This window comes from Camponotus vicinus, unplaced genomic scaffold (genome assembly GCF_025532165.1).
Source record: "Camponotus vicinus isolate PSW18456_S1 unplaced genomic scaffold, iyCamVici1.0 SCAF_1, whole genome shotgun sequence".
Taxonomy (NCBI): domain Eukaryota; kingdom Metazoa; phylum Arthropoda; class Insecta; order Hymenoptera; family Formicidae; genus Camponotus; species Camponotus vicinus.
This window is the reverse complement of record NW_028141945.1, coordinates 3364504-3388180: the sequence shown is the minus strand read 5'-3', so window position 1 is coordinate 3388180 and position 23677 is coordinate 3364504. Positions and strand designations below refer to the sequence as shown.

The following is a 23677-nucleotide window of genomic DNA, read 5'->3' as shown; positions in this document are numbered from 1 at the left end:
CCAATTTTCAGTAAAAATACATCAGGCATAATTGCTCGCAATTCTAAACTATAAAGGGCGATTCGATTAAAAAGTTGTTGCTTTAATGCATTCAAAATGCATGTTAATTTTGCAAATTTTATAAATTTAACAAATTGCCAATTTTGCAAATTTTCCTGATGTATATTTGTACTTATTTAGAGACAATGTGTGACAACTATTTGGGATTATATAATCATGTATTTGCCGGAGTAAAATAGGTACTTTCAAAGAGTTAATTGCGACTACTGACAGCTGTTATAATATACAAATGTGTGTTGTAACTTATCGCATTTTTACAAACGTGTTGCACGCGCGGTGTTGCTAATTAAATTCGATAATTAAAGTCCTGTGGATATTAATTCGCTTTATTTTTCTTAAAAAATGTATAACAATACAAAAAATATTATTGAGCATTAGTTTTATTAGCTTCTTTATTTAACTTTTACATTAATTAATGAAAATTCTTCAAATAAAAAGTTCAATAGAATCTATTTATATATTATATAAGAAATAATAATAACTATAACTATTGTTATATTTATCGTATAAATATAATTATCATTGTATATTATAATCTTTACAATCTTTACAATCTGATATAAATATTTGCTGGATAAGATTGAACTGAATAAGACAATATATAGTATTGGTTTTTGATGTAGTAGTTGTATAAATTTTATCACTATCTAGAAAGCGCATAGAAACACTTCTATCAAAAAAGATAGAAATTGCATACTTTGTGTGCAATAATCGCGTCACTGTTGAATGCAGGATTACCGTCGTTGCATGTTTCTGCGCTTTATTTATGTCATAATGGGAAATGTAGAACTTATATAGTAAAATATACATACGTACTCTGCATACAGGATACCCATTATCGGCATTTTGTTTCTCTAGAGAATGTGAAACGCTCAAAAGTCTGCTTTTAATGGTAAAGATTGATTCACGTATTATTATCAGGAATTAAACGGATTACCATCGACTAATCGGATAAAATTTTAATTAATATACAAATATATATGTTCGATGTTAATTTTATCTTTCTTTAATTAAATATTGTTTTGCACGTTTTGAAAATATAAGAATTATCATTCATGATCTTTTATTTTATATTGAAAAATTGAATACTATAAACAATATAAAACTTTAACCTTGATTAATTATATATATTTATATATAGAAAATATATCCTTTTCCATCTTTTCGTTGATAGTTTTTTGAATTGGGAATTTATTTTTTCAACAAAAATATTCATAGTTTTTTAAATTTTTAAAAAATATTCTAAATTATTTAAAAAATCACTTCAAAATCTATCAAAATCTTACTATAGAAATGTCATGTTTCAAACTTATCACAGAATATGTACGAATTGTAAAGAAAAAATGATTAATTATTGAATGAAATAAGTTGAATTATATCTTTATGTTGAACCATCTGTTGAAAATTTAAATTGCTAAATTTGTAAAAATGATTCTATGACATTAAAGTATTATTCCAGATTAATATTATTATTTCAGAATATTATTATTCTGAATCATTCTGACTTTGATTCTTTGCTTTTCCTCTTCGCAGATCGTGGAAATTCGACGATATAGAAAGTTCAACAAATTTTATTACGGTATTGAGATATTGACAAATGACTTAAAGCCATTGATTGACCTATATTTTCGTATAATTTTAGAATTTTTTGTATCGTAATAACAATGTCTCAATTTCTCTCTCAAATAATACAAACTGTAATATATCTCTCTGATTTTATTACGTAATATTCAATAAATATTGTTTAAAAAGTTAGAAGAAAAACTTTTTTTTAAAGAAGGAAATAATATTAACTACACACATGTAGTTTCTACTTTTTTATAAATTAAATTTTTATTTATATATTTCGTAAAATAGTAGAGAATGAAGGAATGTCTGCATAATGCAATTGCATAATTGAATTGGCAGACTTGTTATTTTTAATCTGTAAGGAATGTAATTAAGTAAAATAGGTTAAAATATAATTGATTAGCATAAATACAATATTTTCAGATAATTAGGTTTCATATTAAAAAAGCTTTCTTTAAAAAAATATTGAGTTTATTATTGGTGGCACATCATGGCATAATATTAGGCCATATTATATGCTCTTATATTGTACGGTTTATAGAGGATATCGTGGTTATAGAGGATTAAGAACACTTTATCACATCAATAACGATGAGATATTATTTGTATTAGGCATAAATGGAAGGTTATTTAATTATTTATAAGTGATAAATTTAAGTAATAAATGTATAAATTTTTAATGTTATTAAACTATGTAAGAAATAATTTTTTAGCTACTATTTGCAATATATGTGCATTAACCGGCAAAATAATAACTTTTGTAAAATATGATTTATACGGTTCTTAATTAACTAGAATTGCATTCTTTGTCATCAGCATTACTAGCAACCGTCACAAAGTGACTAACGTTTGCTGAAATGCATCAGATGTTATGGCAAAGGTTATAGCGACAAAGGATATGACATATAAATGCTTTTGATTCTCATACCATAGATAGCAGAATCGTTTTATCTATTAGGCACTATAGGTTGCCTAAGGCTAACAAAGTGCTTGGAATTCGAAAGGAATATATTGAAGTTGAGAAATAAAAATCCGAATTAAAAATTGCAATATAAGAGAATTAATAAAATTATAATTATCTGAGAACAATAAGTTTTTCTAACTCTTTAAAAAAATTAGAAAAATTATTTTTAATAACAAAAATATAAATTATATACTTAATAGTTTAATTTTTGTTGTGAAATTTTTGAGTGAAATCTTTTAAAAGGTAAACTGCTATAAAATTTACAAACAAATCTACTTGAGCTCTTGTAAATCTTTAGTTATTGATAATAAAATTATGTATACACTGAATAATTTAATTTAATTTCTGATTGTGTAATGATTAAATGTAAAAATAATTACTTATGCAAGATATAACTATAAAATTTCAATTATATCTTAGAACTAAATAATTAAAAATATGAATGATTATTGCAAAGAGCAGAAGAATAAGTAATGGCATAAAAAAGATCTTCGTTTTCTTTTTTATTTTTTCTCTTTTTCTCTTTTTCTCTGTGAAATAAAAGAGGTTTATATAAACATTTTATATACTAATATTTTGTGTTTTTTTTTAAAGATATTTTCTGCTTTATACATATACATATAATGATTTATTGTGTTATTTCTGTTTATGTAATACTATATTCAATGGTTGTTTATCTTTTGAAACCTCAAATTCTTGAATTCAAGTGGAGAATCTAAAGTATTGTAGATCTTCCGTCGGGAGAGATAGAAGAAACATTTGCAGGGAATATCTCTGAGATATATTTCATGTATAATACATGTTGTGGTAATAAGTCTATAAAGTTACATGCAAAATTTTTTTTCTTTTTGAATATTTTATTAAAATTCTACGCTGATCAAATGCTAAATATTAATAAATAGTAAAAATAAAAGTGACTGTAGATATAAAGAATGTAAGATCTAAATATAATATATGACAAAGAATAAATCACGCTTACCATAAGAATTGTGATGCCTTACTATGATGTAAATTACTATTCTCTCAGCTATTATCTGCGAAAATAACATCGCACGATGACACTGCGCAGTCAGAATTTCTATCGTCGCGTGAACGAAAGCCCGGCGGGGAATTTTATTTTATACTGTTCCTCTATATACAATTTTTGTATGCTGATCTGCACCAACATGCAGCGACCAAACGTTGCATTTGACGTTCGGTACATTTTTCATTGAAATGTTTCGCGCACCGCGTATATGTACATATGCGTTTGATGAAAAAAAAAGAGGAAGCTTTTAGAATAAATATTATAAGAATAGTCTAATTTTTCCGTCCAGTAATGCAAAGCGTAAAATTTCCATAGATTTCATGTTGAAATACATAAACTTATATGTGATGTGCATATATATCCTTTGTATTAAAAGAGAATATTTTGCGGATGTGTGAATGTGAATATTCATTTAATACCAGAAAGTGTACAGAGCGTGGTATTTCTGGCATATACTTCCGTATTCTGAAATTCTGACAGCATCGTTTCCATTCGAAAGAAAAAGCTATCATAATAGAGGAACTATGCTTAAAGATTTAAAGAAACCATAGTTGTACAATAATAGTATTATATCGAGTGTTTTATATAAAAGCTAATATTGCTTGATATTAGATTTCTATGTAAATTTTCGTCGTTCTTGAAAGTTCCTTCATTTAACGTTTACAAAGAAGTAATTTCTGCTAAGAAACTCTGACGCGGTATGGCAGGATATTAAAATGCTCGCGGTTACCTAACATTGAAATATGTGTATACACATAGGGGGAGTTCCCCTAGTAGCGGACACTTAAGGTTTTTTGTAGATAAATTAAAAAAATGTATTTTATTTCTTTTATATTTTGCATTAATTATTAGTTAACAATATTAGAAATGAGAATAAATGAACGGAATAATCAACTTTTTTATAATATAATATTTAAATCAGTGTCAAACTTTGGTATAAAATTTTGTACGATCTTTTGTACGAAGTGGCGCCTAGTACCGGACATGGTTAAAATAGATCCCCTAAACACCGTATAATTTCAAAATAATTTATAATGATCACAAATATAATTATCAGAACACTCAGGGATATCAGCATATGCCTCGTGAGCCCATTCCTAGCAGCTGGAGTATTGAATTCAATCTTTTTCATTGTTCTCTAGGCAAACTACACAGGTAGTATCATCGTTTGTATGTTTAGATGTTAGTGTTCTAGTTTTCTTTATCTTCTTTGATCGATTCGTCTTCTTTTTAAACTTATTTCTTCACAGACATGCAATACTGACATTTTTAGTATCTGGCAAGATTAGAACAAAATAGTCTGTCCGAGCCAGGGGACAAAAAATGTATTAAAAAATAACGAATTCGTAAAAACTAGTTTACTTTATGCAAAAAGCACATAGATATTTGAAAACTATTTATCAAAATACTTCATAATACAAGAACATGTATTGTAGACAACAAATCTTCGTAAGTATGACCTGTTTCTAAATTATACAATGCAACGTTTTATCTTCAAACGCATCGATTAACAGTCCTCTTAGCTTGCGTATGCAAATCTGGAGTGTGTCGCATCCTGCACGTGGATCACTATACTTTCTCCGCCCTGTCACCGAAATTACCACCCGATCGCGTTTTTATTCGCATAGATATGACATATGTCCGGTACTAGGTGCCGTCCGGCGCTAGGGGAACTCCCCCTATATGTATATATATATATATATATGTGTGTGTGTGTGTGTGTGTGTGTGTGTGTGTGTGTGTACAGAATTTTTCTAAAATTTTATCGTCAATTTCTATTATCAATTATTCTTAAATGCTGAAAATTAAAAAGCAAACTGTATTGAATAAAATTAATATTATATCTAATATGTACGTGTAAATATATACTTATAAGGTATGAATATATATTATAAAATATAATTTTATAATAAATAATTAAAATATATAATGGCATAGTTTATTATAATTAAATTTTAAAGAGAACATAGCGAGGCATTTCATGAATCGTAGTTTCTTTGTAATACGAATCGGTTGTCTGAATTACGTGTCTTAGGATGCGTAAATTTGTATGAATTGGTAATAGATTTTATGTTAACAATTTTATATTTAACATGCATTAAAAAAATGGTTGCTAAAAAAATTGACAAATAAAACATAAAAAGAAAAAATGTAACGGTAAGAGAAGAAATGAATTATATATATTATAAGATAAAATGCAATATAATATCTCAAATCTCAGAGATATTATTGGGGAATCTGGCGAGTCTTTCGCTGATTCGTAATTACTATGTCGTCGCTTATTAATCCTATCATATGTTGTAAATATAATTGATGTTAGTCTCTGAATCTCAAACTGATAGTCTCTCAAATTAATATTGACAACTATGTTGACAATTTAATATCGAGCAATTACATAAAATAAAAAAATGGTTCATATTTGATACATTGAGACAAATTAAAAACAAAAAATATGGAAAAAAGTAAAACATAGCCTAAATTTTGCAAATTATAATTTGTTTTAATTTGCTTTTTTTCGATGTTAATTGATTGCTAATTATGCGATTTGATGTGAACGAATCCTGCTTGATAAAAAGTTCCAATATTGATAATTCAATATTTATATGTGAAGAGAAATGATTGATTGAAAACAAGTAATGAAAGCGAGATATAAAGTGCACGACAAATATATATATATATATATATATATATATATATATATATATATAAGCAAATTAAAAATAAAGTAATAAAATATATTTTATAAATAAAATAATAATATATGTTGCAAGCAAAAAGTGTTTATATAGTTTAATAAGTGGATCCTCGTTTATCATTACATCGTATTATTTTAAAATCTTTTATAAGATTTGTATCTTAATCAAATTCTTCAGATACAATACAAGGAAAAAAGGAAAATAAATTCTGTGAAAAATAATTTTAATTTATATAGACATTAATATATAATTAATGTAACATATTCACAATATCTAAGAGTAACATTCAAGTTAATGCTGCTTCCGTTTCGCCTCAACCATTTTGCCCCTCACCTCTTTCATCGCATCCAATTTACCGCAAACCAGTTTCTGTCGAGTACACGTGGCATACCTTGTATTGTTGTCGTATGCATTAAACATCTTGTACCTATAGGGAATAGTAAGTAATGCTAAGTAGACAGAATAGGAGCAAAAGTGTAAATTATTGAGCCAATTCGAAATTTATATTTGATTTAATAAACACTTATTACAACACAGTACGTTTCAAAATATTAAAAATTTTAATTTTTTAAATAATAAACATGTTATTAATGCTTTTTTGAGGCAATCCTTTTAAATTGTTCTCTTATTTTGCAGTTCTTAATTAAAAAGATAATGTTGTTTCGAATTGCTCTTTGTAGCTGCATAATTTCAAAATTATGATAACTTCTTGCGACAATATGAGATAAAGAATGATAAATATCGTTTACAAATAGGAAACAATTAGATATTAAGATTGTTTCTGCATAAAATAAAAATGAATATTTAGGCTTTTCAAGAATTAACATCTTATCTATTTCTTTAATATTCATTTAGGAAAGCTTGTATATTACTTTACTCCCTGTAAATTAGGTTTTCGCGAAGAAAATAGTTTTGTATTTTACTCTATATGCTAATTTTAATGATATTATAACGTTAAAGCATAGATAGATGTTGTTACATATAATATGCAATTGTATGAGTATACTTCATGGTAACTACTCATACGTCGCACATGTAAACTTATAAGCAAACACAAATTATCCGATATACAGTTCAAATCATCACTACTTGATACACATTTATGTATATTATTGTAGAAAAAAAAATATATATTTTTTTCAATAATATATATAAATGCGTATCAAGTAGTGATGATTTGAATTGTATATATGTATATGTATATGATATATAGAAACTCTTTATAGTATGTGTCAACTTGATTGTGATATATATTAGCATATGTACACTACAAAGTTTATATCAATTTATCATCATAATGCTACTATTATGTTAACTATATGATAATATGACATGTTCATAACACGTCGCAAATATGTTTTGTTTATTACGTGAATATTGATTAGTAAATGAATATTGATTAGAAATGCTATGATTGATAATAAATTTGATCATGTGATTAATATATAAATCAAAGAAAATTTAAGAATATATGAATAATTGAGAATTTTTTTTTCTTTGTAGATGCTAATAATTTTATCAAATTATTTTTATCATTATATTATCAAAACTTAAGCTTTTATCTATTAATGAACAAAAAAGAGGAAAAGATATTTTAATTTTTTGTGTATAAATAATTCCTACATACATTTAAGAGAATTACGGTATATGCTTTCATTTTACATGTGTAGGAGCTTTGTTGCGTAAACTGATAACAGATCTGATATGTAGAGGATAGACGTAGACTGGTATGTACTCGAATTTCTCACGCAGTGGCAAAAACAAACACACAACAAAACGGCAAAGGAGAATAGCTTTATTCGGTATTAAATGCGATATAGGAATTATATGTTGTATGTATAGAATGTTCTATTAGATATATTCTTCTTTAACAACAAATTTTTCGATTAATTAAGCACTCGATTTTGTCTTATTATAAATTTAATTTATAAATTTAATAGAGAGCTAAAATGTGTCAATGTATAATAGAAACTTTTATCATAATTTTTTAATCAATAACGTTTACATCATAATTAAAATTTAATTAAAATAAAATTAATATAAAATTTAATGAAAAATAAGACATTTATTTATTTCAGTTTTAATCATTTATAATAATCAAAATATTTCTATTAAAATGAACTGATTAGACTTTGTGTAATTAATCGTCTTTATAGCAAAAAAAAGGAACTTTACGGTTCCTGCAAATGTAAGAATCTCACGAATCTCATAGCTGGTCTGAAAGTCGGTCAATTAGACACTGCTAATTTTATACGAAAAAAATGTTGCAGACAAGAAGCTCTTTAGGCCTGCAAACGCGATGTATTGTCGTAATCGTCGAGTTCTATTTATAGTTTTTTGAAATAAATTCGTGAATTTTTCGACTTATTTGCCACAGAATTTTAATGGTATGAGAAGCATTCGAGATTTCCTTATTGTTACTCAACTGCGGTATTTCGGACGATGCAGACATAAGAATATGATACTAATCAGGAACATGTAATTTAGCGATGTTGAAAATTATCCAAGTGTAGAACACTATCACGTACGTAAGTAATTTAATTCTTTCTTCGGTACACAAGCGTGAACGCAAGTTAAGTGAAATTCAAACTCGCTTTTTACTACGAATAGAAGCGATACGTGACGAAAGTGAAGAACTGATTAATTCGTATAATGTATAGAGAACGTCCAATCGAATTTTAAAAGCTATTACCAACTACAATTTGTAAGAGAGTAATTTCCTACTCTTACAAAATGCTTTTCAATCGACTTTATACTTCTGCTGCTCTTATTCCTTCTTCCTATTTAATTTTTACCGCGCGTAAAGCATTTTAATATTTTCGAACTGTAAATCTTTATTTAATGTTTTAAAATTTGCTGCCTGTATATAACATGAAGAAAAATGCGAGCTTAAGCAAGATCTCAAGAATACTTTTTTTAAAATTGTGGTGCAAAAAAATTTTAATCTCGCACGATGCACACTCTTACTTTTCATGAAATGAATGTCGCAACATGTCATTATAGATACAACTTTTCTGTTAATATTGCATCTGAAATTTTTTTATATTACAGAATTTTCTCTTTTAGAAGTTTTCAAGAATAGCTTTTAAAACGTAGAAACTTGCTGTTGAATAAAAGTAATATCATTATTTTCACGTTGTTTACAAAGTATACGACTATGAGAGGGAAGTAAAGAACTGATTAAATCAGAGTATATCGATAAAAACATTTAAACGTGATCAATTTTTAAAAAAGCTATTGCCGTTATCACGACTTATAAGAAAGCATTTTATTATTTTTGTTAGTTATATTTGAATTTATACACTTCAGAATATTTCTTTTTAAATGTTGCTTTTTATATATGTATAATACATTTTAGTGTTCTAACATTAGATATCTCTTTGAAGTCTCGAAAAGTGCTGACTGTGAACAAGCGCATAAAAAGAAATGTAAGACCAAGGTCTTCAGAAGTATTTCTTTGTGATAAAAAAAGAATGTCTAGCACATTGTACTTATATTATCATTGTTTTAATAGTTTGAGATTGAGATTGTTAAATATAAGCATGAAAGAAACGTTATTATTATTTTTTTTATCTTAATTTATATTAATATTAATTACGTATGTATATATATTTCTTGTACAAAATATTTTATTTTATACTACTTGTATATAATAAATTTGTATAATTTATATATCTTAAAGATGACGTAAGAATTGCTTAACTTTTTTTCATATCTTTCCATTTTTTAATTAACTAAAAAACACAAATAAATAAAAAATAAAGTAATATATGTAATAATAATATATTATAAAAATATAACATAATAATCTAATATAAACAAATTGTATGTTAAAAGGTTATATTACAAGATAAGTGAGTAAGATTAATTAGCTATATAAATTAATATTAGTATAATTAACACACTCTGAAGTATGTGATGCATGTCTTGTGTTATAATATCCTTCAGACTATAGTATATTACATGTCTACATTAAGAAGAATTAGAATCTGTGTGCATAAATGTCATTATGTGCTTTACAAAATATGAAAAATGGGTTTGCGTTTGTTTTGTTTCTTCATCGTTGTGCTATTTCATGCATCATATTTTTTTAATGCAGTGCTAAAACGCGGTTATTTGCCGCACTCACTTTTTTTCGCAACACGTTTACAAAAGGGTGCAACGCTTGCAAAATAAAAACTATTGCGCAGTCGAGATGAGCGATAAGCATCAAGATCATAATCGTGGAAGCTGTTTTATGCGATATAAAGCGATGAGTAGTAATACCAAGCAAAGCGAGCAACTTTTAAAATTCTAAAAGTTTAGTAGCTTAAGAAAAAAGAGGTGAAAATTTATTCTCAAATTGTGCAAATACGAGGCGCGTATCCAGCAAGAAATATTAAATGAGTGTCAGATTAAAGACGAAAGCGATAGTAAGTGCTATGTTACATAAACATGCAAATTTATTTGCACAATACATTTGTGTAAAAAGGAAATATTTTTAGGAAAAATTACATATATAATTCCACATATATATATTTTTTAATCTCTTTCCCCTATCTAAATACTATATATTTTTTAATTATTTTAGAATGATATAAATCAGGAATCAAGATATTTAAAGCGAAAAGCAGTAAAATGTATGTTGGAAATAATAAATATTATTCTTATTATTATTTTTATATAATAATAATAATAATAATTATTATTATTATTATTATTATTATTATAGAAAGATATGCTTTTGTTTGTGGTATAATATTTATAAAATTTATTTATAAAATTATTTCTCTTTTTTCCAAAGTTAGTTTATGTTACTTTTAAGAACATTCCTTCCCCTTTAAAAAGTAGACATGTAGCATTTGTAAAATCGATGCCTCCGATTAAGAGTCGACTAGTTTTATGTTGAAATTCCGTTTCGATATCCGTATACATAAATATATCACCTTATTTATATTCCATTTCTGTATTATACTTATCGATACAGATTAAAAATAAAATCACATTGTCTAATTTTGCATTTGCGAATCTTTGATTAAAGAAATAATGTGTGTACGTTTATTAAGGAAATTAACCAAGCTCAGATAAAAGCAGATAAAATATCTTTGACCTCATATCGTGTTTTAAGTGATAAAAATATAGCAACGGAAAATCACAAAGGTACTCAATTTTCATTAAAAGATCTGACATTTTTGGAATAAAGTTTTGAAATTAAAACATATTATGTTTAGATTAATTTTAAGCAAATTTTTTCTGAAATAGATATTAATGTTTAGTTATATATATGGAAAAATGGTACATATATGTGTGTGTGTGTGTGTGTGTGTGTGTGTAGTAAATGGAAATTGATACATATTTATAATACTATAAAAGTAGTGAGAACAATATAATAAGTAAACTTTGTTTAAAAATATGACATTATATAAAATTAAAAAAATAAAAATGTATAATTAAAAATATTATTGTTAAATGTGTGTTATATATAAAATAAAATAAAATAATAAATACAATACAACAATAAATATATTGGAAATATATTAAATAAAGAAAGAAAATTTATTATATAAAATAATATCGTATACATATATATATATATATATATATATATATATGTATACGATATTATTTTATATAATAAATTTTCTTTCTTTATTTAATATATTTCCAATATATTTATTGTTGTATTGTATTTATTATTTTATTTTATTTTATATATAACACACATTTAACAATAATATTTTTATATATATATATATAATATATATATATATATTATATATATTATATATATATATATATATATATATATATATATATAAGAAAAACTAGAAAGTGTCTGTGTGTTATACATATATTAGATATTGAGCGTGGACCGCAAGTGCACAAGAAATGCTCTGAATTATTCAAGGAATCTTGCTATATGGTATGCGAACACAGATTTGCGATCATTCTGTACATAAATTGGAACTGTTTGTGTATCTCCTTTCGTACAGTTATGTAAGCAGAAATCCTTCGTTCTATGCACTTATGCGAACGTTCATTTGGCAGTTAACTATAATATCATTTATTTGCAGTTTGCCATATGTCAATCATGCAGTAATCAGGCTTTAGTATTTGCACATACATTGCTGACGCTTAAATGCTATCGGTTAAACATGCAGCAGCACATACAGCTGCCACACATGCGAGAACACACATCGTATTAATACTCGACGTGATACTGGTGTCAGAAATATGTAGTTCACATCTGATATCTCATGCATCTTGTCAGCTTGCAAATTCTATTCACTTTCTATCCAATTTATTATTATAATCATAATTAAATTTTAAGAGATTAATCAGGTTATACGGGGTTTACATTCTTTTAATATAATTTAAATGTATAATATATTTTAAATTATAGATATAAATTATTTTAATTTTTTAAATTATCAAATTATCAATTCAATTACATATTCTTCAAAAATCTGTGAAATATTAGTACATCTTAATATTAATACAACACAATATATATTATTATGTAGTATTTTAATTTTTAGTGTAACTTTTGTTATTATTATTTTACAAAATATGATCGTAGAGAAAGAGAGAGAAAAAAGTTTATATATAGAGTGAGTTTTATTTGGTTGGAAATACTGCAACTACCTAGAGAAAAAGTTTTCTCATACTATTTCACCCACAGATGTTAATCAACTAAAGTGAATTGAACTTTATAATTTATACAAAAACTTTTATAAAAAAAGCGGCTTTACCACATTTTAGTTCTGTATGTAAGTCTGTATATTTCAAATATATGTTCAATCAGATTAAAATCGACAAAAGAAGAATATAAAATAATTCAGTTTTAATTGTAGCCATTTTATAAATAAGAAACTGCATAGTGCATTTTTGAATGAATATCTTTTATATGTATTCGCAGATATATATATATTTAAAATATAATCCTTAATTCTATAAACCAAATGTACTAAACTTACTAGGAACTTACCATAAGTTTCAACTATGTTAAAGTAATCTACTCTTACCCGAGTAATGTATCTGCTGTAACATTAATGTGACAATATTTCTATAGACTATAATAAAACGTTTCGCGCCTTAAACTTTTATACAAGTTATCAAAATTTGAACATTAATTTAAAAGTAACTGTCATTTATGGTTTACGTTTAATATGAATCTGATACTATAGAAAGTTTAACATTTTTTAACTTCTTTTATTAAACACGTGTTATGTATATTTGCGCGTATAATATATATACATATATTTCTATACATAACAATTTTTCATAAATATTATTTTTATATCTTCCATATTTTATTAAATAAAATTTTCTTTTATTTTATATCAGATGTTTCATTATAAATTTACAATAACATTTTAATTAAATTTGATTTTATAAAATAATATAAGCCGGTAAACTACAATAACAAAAAATAATAGATATGCTGAAATAATGATTATGCTGAAAAATATATGAAATGTATTAATAAAAATATTTATATTATATATATTTTCTTTCTTGAGTCGATTTTATACTTTAGTTTTAAATATCGTATATATTATTGAATAATTCCCTTCTATAAAATTGAAATCTTGTCCGGTAAAAAATATTGATTTTCCATTTAAAATGTGTGCGCCGTAAAAAATTCTCTCCCATTTTCCTTTTTAGCGGCATATCACGATCGTATCATAAGTGCACATATGCAGGGTATAGACGTGATATACTATCGCTTCATCCATTTTCGATAGTTTTGTATCGATTAGCTTAGTAATCATTTTTATATCGCACTTTTGTGATTATATATTCTTATGTATATATATATATATATATATATATATATATATATATATATATATATACAGGGTGACCCATTTTAACTTAGGCAGCCAAATAACTCGAAAAATAAGCAAGATAGAGAAAAATGTTTTAGACAAAAGTTGTATGGTTTCGAGGGGGCCATAAGATGGTATCATTGGTTTGACCTCGAAGAGTCATTTGAAGGTCACGTGAAGGTCACTTCAATTTTTTTAAATGGAACATCCTATATATTTTTGTACATTCTTGTAGCTCATCTCGAGAGCTTTCCAAAACACTATAATTAAGTACATTTTCGTTAAGTACTTTTTGAGTTATGAGGCTTGAAATAATTTCTTAATTTTACATAAACCGTAAAATATCTTGTAAAATATTCATTTTTCGATTACCTTACCTTAATAGTTTTATGTACAAAATAATGAGAGGAATCAATTGGTGTAAAGAAAACACATAGTTGTTTCGAAGAAAAAATATGTAATTTGCAATTAACAATTCCATATTTTTTCTTAAAAACAACTATGTGTTTTCTTTACACCAATTGATTCCTCTCATTATTTTGTACATAAAAGTATTAAGGTAAGATAATCGAAAAATGAATATTTTACAAGATATTTTACGGTTTATGTAAAATTAAGAAATTATTTCAAGCATCATAACTCAAAAAGTACTTAACGGAAAGGTACTTAATTATAGTGTTTTGGAAAGCTCTCGAAATAAGCTACAAGAATGTACAAAAATATATAGGGTATTCCATTTAAAAAAATTGAAGTGACCTTCACGTGACCTTCAAATGACTCTTCAAGGTCAAACCAATGATACCATCTTATGGCCCCCTCGAAACCATACAACTTTTGTCTAAAACATTTTTCTCTATCTTGCTTATTTTTCGAGTTATTTGGCTGCCTAAGTTAAAATGGGTCACCCTGTATATACAGGGCGATCCTGAAAAACGTTATGTCTTTAAAATGACGTATTCCTGACACCATTCTAAGACAATTTTTCCTTTACCAAAATTTGATTTGAAGCGTAGTTTTTGAATTATGAGCAAAAATAGTTAGTAAATCACGCGTCGGGTACAGAAGGCAGGCAGGAGCGGCGCGGCGTGCCGCGAGCGCGGGCGCAGCTGACCGCCCGACGGGTGATTATCACCGCATGAGTCGCTAACTATTTTATCTTATAACATAAAATTATGCTTTAAATAAAATTTTGGTAAAGAAGAAAATGTCTTAGAATTACGTCAGAAATACGTGTTCCTTAAAATAACGTTATTATAATAATGAAAAGTTGTTCCGGATCGCCGGCCGTCCGACGTTGCAATCAGCTGATTGCTACACGCGATGTGTGTATGGCGGAGTGTGTGCGTAAGAGAGAGAGAGAGAGGGAGGGTAGGAGGGACAGACATTCATACACACGCACGCACTTTTTTTCTCGCTCTCTTTCTCTCTTTTACGCAACACTCATACACTCTCTCATTCAGTCTCTCACTCACACTCTCTCGGTCACTCACTCACTCACTCACCTGTTTACTCACTTGCTCACTCACCTTGTAGCAGCGTAGCGAATCTTCATGCTATGTATTGTTGTTATCTGCTGCACGATTATGATTGCTAGAGATGCGCGACACATCGAAATTTTTTCGATTATTAGTCTCACACTCGATTGACACAATACAGATTACACGATAACGAGTTTACTGTTTATTCACTCACTATTGATTTATCGATACCAAAAATTACTTTCAAAGAAACGCGAATGCAAACAGCACATGACTCGACGCGAAGCGACGGACCGCGGAGACTGCGCGACCACAAGAGTTATGTTGCCAGAAACGCGACATCTAACAAACGACTTGCGCGTGGCGCGTGATTGACGCGAGATAAGACGAATGTAATTAAAATCGTCTTATCTCGCGTCAATCACGCGCCACGCGCAAGTCGTTTGTTAGATGTCGCGTGTCGCGTTTCTCATCAACGCAACATAACTCTTGTGGTCGCGCAGTCTCCGCGGTCCGTCGCTTCGCGTCGAGTCATGTGCTGTTTGCATTCGCGTTTCTTTGAAAGTAATTTTTGGTATCGATAAATCAATAGTGAGTGAATAAACAGTAAACTCGTTATCGTGTAATCTGTATTGTGTCAATCGAGTGTGAGACTAATAATCGAAAAAATTTCGATGTGTCGCGCATCTCTAGCAATCATAATCGTGCAGCAGATAACAACAATACATAGCATGAAGATTCGCTACGCTGCTACAAGGTGAGTGAGCAAGTGAGTAAGCAGGTGAGTGAGTGAGTGAGTGACCGAGAGAGTGTGAGTGAGAGACTGAATGAGAGAGTGTATGAGTGTTGCGTAAAAGAGAGAAAGAGAGCGAGAAAAAAAGTGCGTGCGTGTGTATGAATGTCTGTCCCTCCTACCCTCCCTCTCTCTCTCTCTCTTACGCACACACTCCGCCATACACACATCGCGTGTAGCAATCAGCTGATTGCAACGTCGGACGGCCGGCGATCCGGAACAACTTTTCATTATTAAAATAACGTTATTTTAAGGAACACGTATTTCTGACGTAATTCTAAGACATTTTCTTCTTTACCAAAATTTTATTTAAAGCATAATTTTATGTTATAAGATAAAATAGTTAGCGACTCATGCGGTGATAATCACCCGTCGGGCGGTCAGCTGCGCCCGCGCTCGCGGCACGCCGCGCCGCTCCTGCCTGCCTTCTGTACCCGACGCGTGATTTACTAACTATTTTTGCTCATAATTCAAAAACTACGCTTCAAATCAAATTTTGGTAAAGGAAAAATTGTCTTAGAATGGTGTCAGGAATACGTCATTTTAAAGACATAACGTTTTTCAGGATCGCCCTGTATGTAGTGTATATGTATATATCAATATTGCAAGTTCAAAATAAATTTTTTTTATAGATAAAAAATATTTTTATAAAAATTGCAGTTATCAAAATAAATTGTGTAAAATAAACTATTTATTGGAGATACGTAAATTATTTGGATTATTCCGTGTATATTTTTATGCGTAAACTTTTAAATGTTTGAAAATTTTAATATTATCGATGTTTTATGTTTGCATATACCAAAAAAATATCTTTCCACAAAATATTCAATTCATGCTTGATTGGTCTTTAAAGTAATAAATAGATAAATAAATCTTGTTCTTATTAGAAAATAATATACGAATTTGTGAACGAACACTACCATTAATAGTTTTTATTGACAGGATTTTCAACTATATGTGTTTGTATGTGTGTTTGTATATGTGTATGCAATATATATATATATTGCATACACATATATACATATATATACGTGACATGCCAGACGATTTAGCAGCTCGGTATGAGCTCGGTAGGGAATACTGTATTTCCGTGGTATTTCCTTGGTATTTCATATCTATTCTGAGCAGTTGCCGCTGCAGTGTCTACGAACATGGAGCAGCAGCATATGTAAATGCACCTTACAGTGTATATTCAATTATGTCCATGATGAATGCACTCTTAACGACTGTAAAGCTTAGGATGCTAGCCACTTGACATTTATACGCTTGGAAGATTATGTCAGCCGTGAAATTATCCTTATAGTTGGACGTTATATAGATAGTTAAGCATGCATGTACTTTGTCACACGGACCATTTGGTATGTTTTTCTTCACTTGATTGTAAGCGAAATTCGTTAGAAAGATAAAGAAGAAGAGAAAACGTATATAGAAATAGATAGAAAATAAATTGTATTAATAAGACGCTAAGACTTGGCTAATATTTTAATTTTCAATTTTTACGTGTTAAATTGATTTTTATTTCTAATTATGCTTTTCATCAAGATTTATATTTTATATATATTATATATTTATCATATATGCATATATATATATAATATACACTATTCCAGACAATTCTTTAAATATAATATTATTTTAATATTATTTATATTGTACATGCATAATCGTATCGTAAATTTTTCATAAAATCAAAAAATATTTATTTATGTATACCCATTATTCTTGATGCTTTAACAAAACTACATGATTTTTAATAGAACTTATCATCAAAGAATATCCGAGAAAGAGTTTTAATTATTACCTTCTTGCATAAATAGAAAACTAAAAAAATTTAGAAATATTTGTGAATTATCTTTCTCTTGTTGATGAAACTATTTGTGTTATTTTTTAAATGCAATGCATGATTTGGCGGTTACAGCACGAGCAGAACAGTTATAGTTCTGCAGAAATACAAGAGATTAGTCCGCCGTCACTTTAAACGCTTGAATAGATCATACATTTATAATTTGTACGAAGATATGTTACTTAACTATGTAATTCACCTAATATTTAAGAGAAACATTGCACCTGCTTCCACTTCATGTAACATAAATACCGTGACCCTTTAAGCTTACTACCCTTATTGCTTTTACTGAAAATATATTCTTTCTGTATTACACATGCAGATAATATAATATTTATACTTGTATAAAAAAATTTGATAAATATTTAAAGTTAACATAAATATTAATGCGCCTTTTTTTATAAATATATTTTTAAAAATTTATGTAATATACACACACACAATGTTTATATGTTAATGCATTTAAAATTTAAAGTCATTGATCTGATGAAGAAGCTATTCCTAGGCATCAGATGAAAAACTATATATATATGTATAGCTTTTCATCTGATGTAGCTTTTCATATATATATATATATATATATATATATATATATATATATATATATACACGTTAAATATTGGAATACGTGACATCACGTTTCCATTTGCACCAAAAGTATCAAGGGAATTCGAATTGCATAGAATTTTAAAATGTCAAAATCTCTTTTCCCAAGTCGTGGAAACTTTCGTGGATAATCGTTATGCAAATTTGAATTTTTTTAAAAAGTTTTATTCTATAAAGATTTACAATATATTGCTTGCAAAAATTATATATATATATGTATATATATGTACATATATAAAAGTCAAACTTTATAAATATTAATTATAACTTATAATTAACATAATAATAAGAGTGTGATTTTATACACATAGACACACACATACATGTAGAAAAGTATTGGAATTGTGTTAGAAAGATTATATAATTCTTATATACAATATATAGAATCAGTTTTTCTTTTGATAAATATAATATTGTAACATTTTAATAATAAAACATTTTATAATTTGTAACATTTGAAAAAATTAGAAACATGATTTTTAATACATATTTATAATGCGTATACGCAAAATGCATGCAGCGTATATTAAGAAACATTTCTCCCTTCCTCTCTCTCTCTTTCTCTCGTATAAATATATTTACGAGCAGATAGTCTATATCTGCAAGGATATATATATGTTGTACATCCTTTTTCGCTATGTGATGAATTACTGAGATAACAGCATACTAATTGAGTATTGAATAACACATGTAAAGCAGTATATATTACACAATAGGTAAAGGTTGATCGTAGCACGTAAGCACTTCTGCTAATCATTACTAACGATGCAGGTAATTCAATTTCATCATTAATTAGTTAGTATTATTGACTCATTATGTAATCACGTCGTATTACATGTCGCGCATTATTTTCCATTGGAATTCTTCTCATTTCAATTATATATTTTCTTTCATCTCGTAATTTATTTTACCATATGATTTTAAATATTAAAAAGTAACATACTATTGCAAAATTGGTACGCGGCTCAATCTAATAACATTATCGAAAATGCGCGTATTGATATTATATGAATAAAATTTCGCGCATGAGCTAAATAATATAAATTGCACTAAATAAATTGCGGAATTTATTAAATGGAAATAAGGTTCGTTTAATAACTATGTTCCGGGCAATTATGACTTTTCGATCGAAGACTAATAACTATCCAACTAATATCCGGTTTGCTGCTGGCACTGAGGAAGTAGAATCCCTTAATGAGGAATATTCGTTTTGGTTTAATCTTCGGTGGTACCGACCACTTTGCGGAAAAATTACGGACTGCAATGAGAATTGCGAGCTTTCAAAGTGCCAGCAAGATAATTCCCTTAGTACTTAAAGAAATGAATTAAGAAATATCTCTGCTGACCTAAAATATTATTTTGAGGTGGCATTTGGCTGTGTGCGGTAATTAATTTTTTTCGAAAGGTCTTTTTTCTTAAGATATTTTTTCGAAAGATCTTTTCTTAAAATATTACACACACACACGCATGTACGCACGCACACACACACGTACACGCACGTACATACGCACTCACATATATATAAAATGTAACATTTTACACTCTATTATTCAAGATTTTCATTTTACATTTACGTGTTTTTTTATCTAACCTATTTTAAAATATACGTATACAAAAATAAATAAGTATAAGATATAAAATTTGAAATATTGCAATATATATTCATAGTTAAAATCGATTTGTAAATAAGATTTTTATGGAATATACCGATCGCTTATATATTTATCGATATATATTTCCTTTCGATTGCGGTCAAAACTGCGGTCAAAGTTACCTTATCTATATTCCGAATTGCGGCGAAGCAAAATGCATTTAATGGTCAGTTGTATGCGCTTTCAACAAATTCTATTCTGTGATATCGGGCTGACTTAAAGTATCGTATGTAAAGTTTATAAATAGCATGAGAAACACAATATTACGTTATAAAAAAGATTAAAAAATATTCGAAGATTAAAATTATATTCGAACTTATCACATGACAAATAAAGCAAATGTACTATATCTTTGTCATAGATGGACATTTCTTTACATATTATATATGTATATGTAATACGGTAGAGAGAGAGGGGAGGAGAGAGAGAGAGAGAGAGAGAGAGAGAGAGCTATTAATTATGTTCAGATTTGTTTTTAAGGTGTCAATCTTCATATTGTTATTTATATTGCCTTGATTTCAATAGAATATAATATTTCTGTATTCATTGTTTGTAATATTATTAGAAAACAACATCAATTATGTCATTCCTGATGATCATGCATATTGAGAAAAGGATAGATATATATATATATATATCCAACTCCCGTGAAGTTGAAATATATATATACACGGTGAGTCATTTTAATCTATAATCCCAATTATCTCGTTGGCAAAGCATGACAGAGAAAAAATTTTCCCACAAAAGTTGTTTGTTTCTTTGAGGGCCATAACATGGTACCATTGGTTTGTCCTTGAAGAGTCATTTGAAGGTCACGTGAAGGTCACTTCAATTTTTTTAAATGGAACACCCTATATATTTTTGCACATTCTTATAGCTTATCTCGATAGCTTTCCAAAACACTATAATTAAGTACCTTTTCGTTAAGTACTTTTTGAGTTATGAGGCTTGAAATAATTTCTTAATTTATATAAATCGTAAAATATCTTGTAAAATATTCATTTATCGATTATCATACCTTAATACTTTTATGTACAAAATAATGAGAGGAATCAATTGGTGTAAAGAAAACACATAGTTGTTTTTAAGAAAAAATATGGAATTGTTAATTGCAAATTACATATTTTTTCTTCAAAACAACTATGTGTTTTCTTTACACCAATTGATTCCTTTCATTATTTTGTACGTAAAAGTATTAAGGTAAGATAATCGAAAAATGAATATTTTACAAGATATTTTACGGTTTATGTAAAATTAAGAAATTATTTCAAGCTTCATAACTCAAAAAGTACTTAACGAAAAGGTACTTAATTATAGTGTTTTGGAAAGCTATCGAGATAAGCTACAAGAATGTGCAAAAATATATAGGGTGTTCCATTTAAAAAAATTGAAGTGACCTTCACGTGATCTTCAAATGACTCTTTAAGGTCAAACCAATGGCACCATCTTATGGCCCCCAAAGAAACAAACAACTTTTGTGGGAAAATTTTTTTTCTGTCATGCTTTGCCAACGAGATAATTGGGATTATAGATTAAAATGACTCACCGTGTATATATATATATATATATATATATATATATATATATATATATATATTGTAAAGATAATTCATATACCTGAACCGCTACAACGTGTCTAGTATCCTCGAAGCTACAATAGAATAAGACGAGGATTATGCTGGGAGTTGGTCGTGTTATTTATCAGAATCTCTAGTTTTGCTATTTCTAAGACGCAAAGCGGTATATATATATATATATATATATATATATATATATATATATATATATGTATATTAACTGTACAGAATATCTTGTTTTTAGATTGAATCTTAAATCAAAGATTACGATATAAAAATGCACATTTTTTAAAATTTATTTATTTAATTATAAAATCCAATTAATCCTAATGATCTCAAAAGGCAGTTACGAATAACTATTATTTGCGAGCATCCATGCTTGCTGCCATGCTTCTGAATGCAGTCTTTTCAAAACAAAGAATCTTGACGGTGGATTGATAAAAGTCCTTAGTTTTTACATTTACGGGAAATTCATTACAATTGAATCCGCGTATCTGCAGCTCCGATGTTATAACATGCGTACAATGCAGTTTTCGTTTCTATTATTAACGTTATTTGTATCATCGACAGATTTCCGATAAAATATATACAGATATAGAAACAATTCTTCAATTATATAACTAAGATACGTCGTATTTTATTAAACTGCTTATATGATATTTCTAAAAATATCGTGAAAACCTTAAAAAAATATAAAAGTTAATAACAATAGTAACGGTAATATTATTTCATGCACATATGCATCTGTAAATATTTTATGTATCATATATTCTCTACTTTTGTTAAAATAAAAGCGCAGTGAAATCATAACAAAAGTTAGGAGATTAAGTTTACGCAATCGATTAGAGAATTGAGAATGATAAATGATATATTAATTAATATAACAATCATTTGTATGTGTGCGATTTTTCTGTTTTTACTGCATGATACAAGAACATTTATTTCTTGTATCATCAAAAGACAATATATTTAAAAGTAAATCTATTCAATAAGAAACTAAAGAATATAATGAGTTCTTGTTAAAAGATGGAAGAAAAATTATATAAATTATATTAATAATATTAATTATATTAATAATTAAATAATTCATTATATTTATCATATTATTCATTTCAACCGTGAAGTTGAAATAAATATATAAATTCGATAAATGTTTAGGTATCAATATTGTAGATATATGAAGAAAGGATATTTTATTTTTATTGATAACAATACATGTGAAAATGGAACAATTAGTGATAGATATATTTTATCATGGAAATCAATCAATTATGGAAAATTGAACGATTTTTAATTTCTGTTTAATTTCAAATAAACAAACAAGGATGATTGTTTAATTCGATATATGCAAGTTATCCCAGGAATTTTCTTTTTATAGTAAACACAATTAATAAAAAATAAAAAGATAAGGATTGTGATTAAAAAGTCAATCTTTTTTCTCACAATATTCTCCTATTTTTTTAATGTATATCTTATTTTAAATTACATTTTTTATTATATTACTTTTTTAGATTATATAAATTCAATAATTTAAATTTTTATTGAATTTTAAAATTTTTAGATAGATATATTTTTCTCTTTTTTATAAATTTACATGCATA

At 27.3% G+C, this 23677-nt stretch overlaps 1 protein-coding gene across 3 annotated transcripts in view; it reads left to right on the top strand.

Moving 5' to 3' along the window:
* LOC145967741 (putative G-protein coupled receptor No18) overlaps positions 1-23677 on the top strand; it is a 52247-nt gene that overhangs the window by 13296 nt on the left and 15274 nt on the right. Inside the window, exon 1 of one of the 3 annotated variants that reach the window (XM_083092681.1) lies at positions 16057-16362. The exons of the other annotated variants lie outside the window; for them this stretch is intronic. Coding sequence (XP_082948807.1) covers positions 16280-16362 — 83 coding nt within the window. The 5' untranslated portion in view covers positions 16057-16279. Of the gene's footprint in view, positions 1-16056; positions 16363-23677 lie in introns of those variants that run through there. 3 annotated transcript variants of the gene reach the window in all.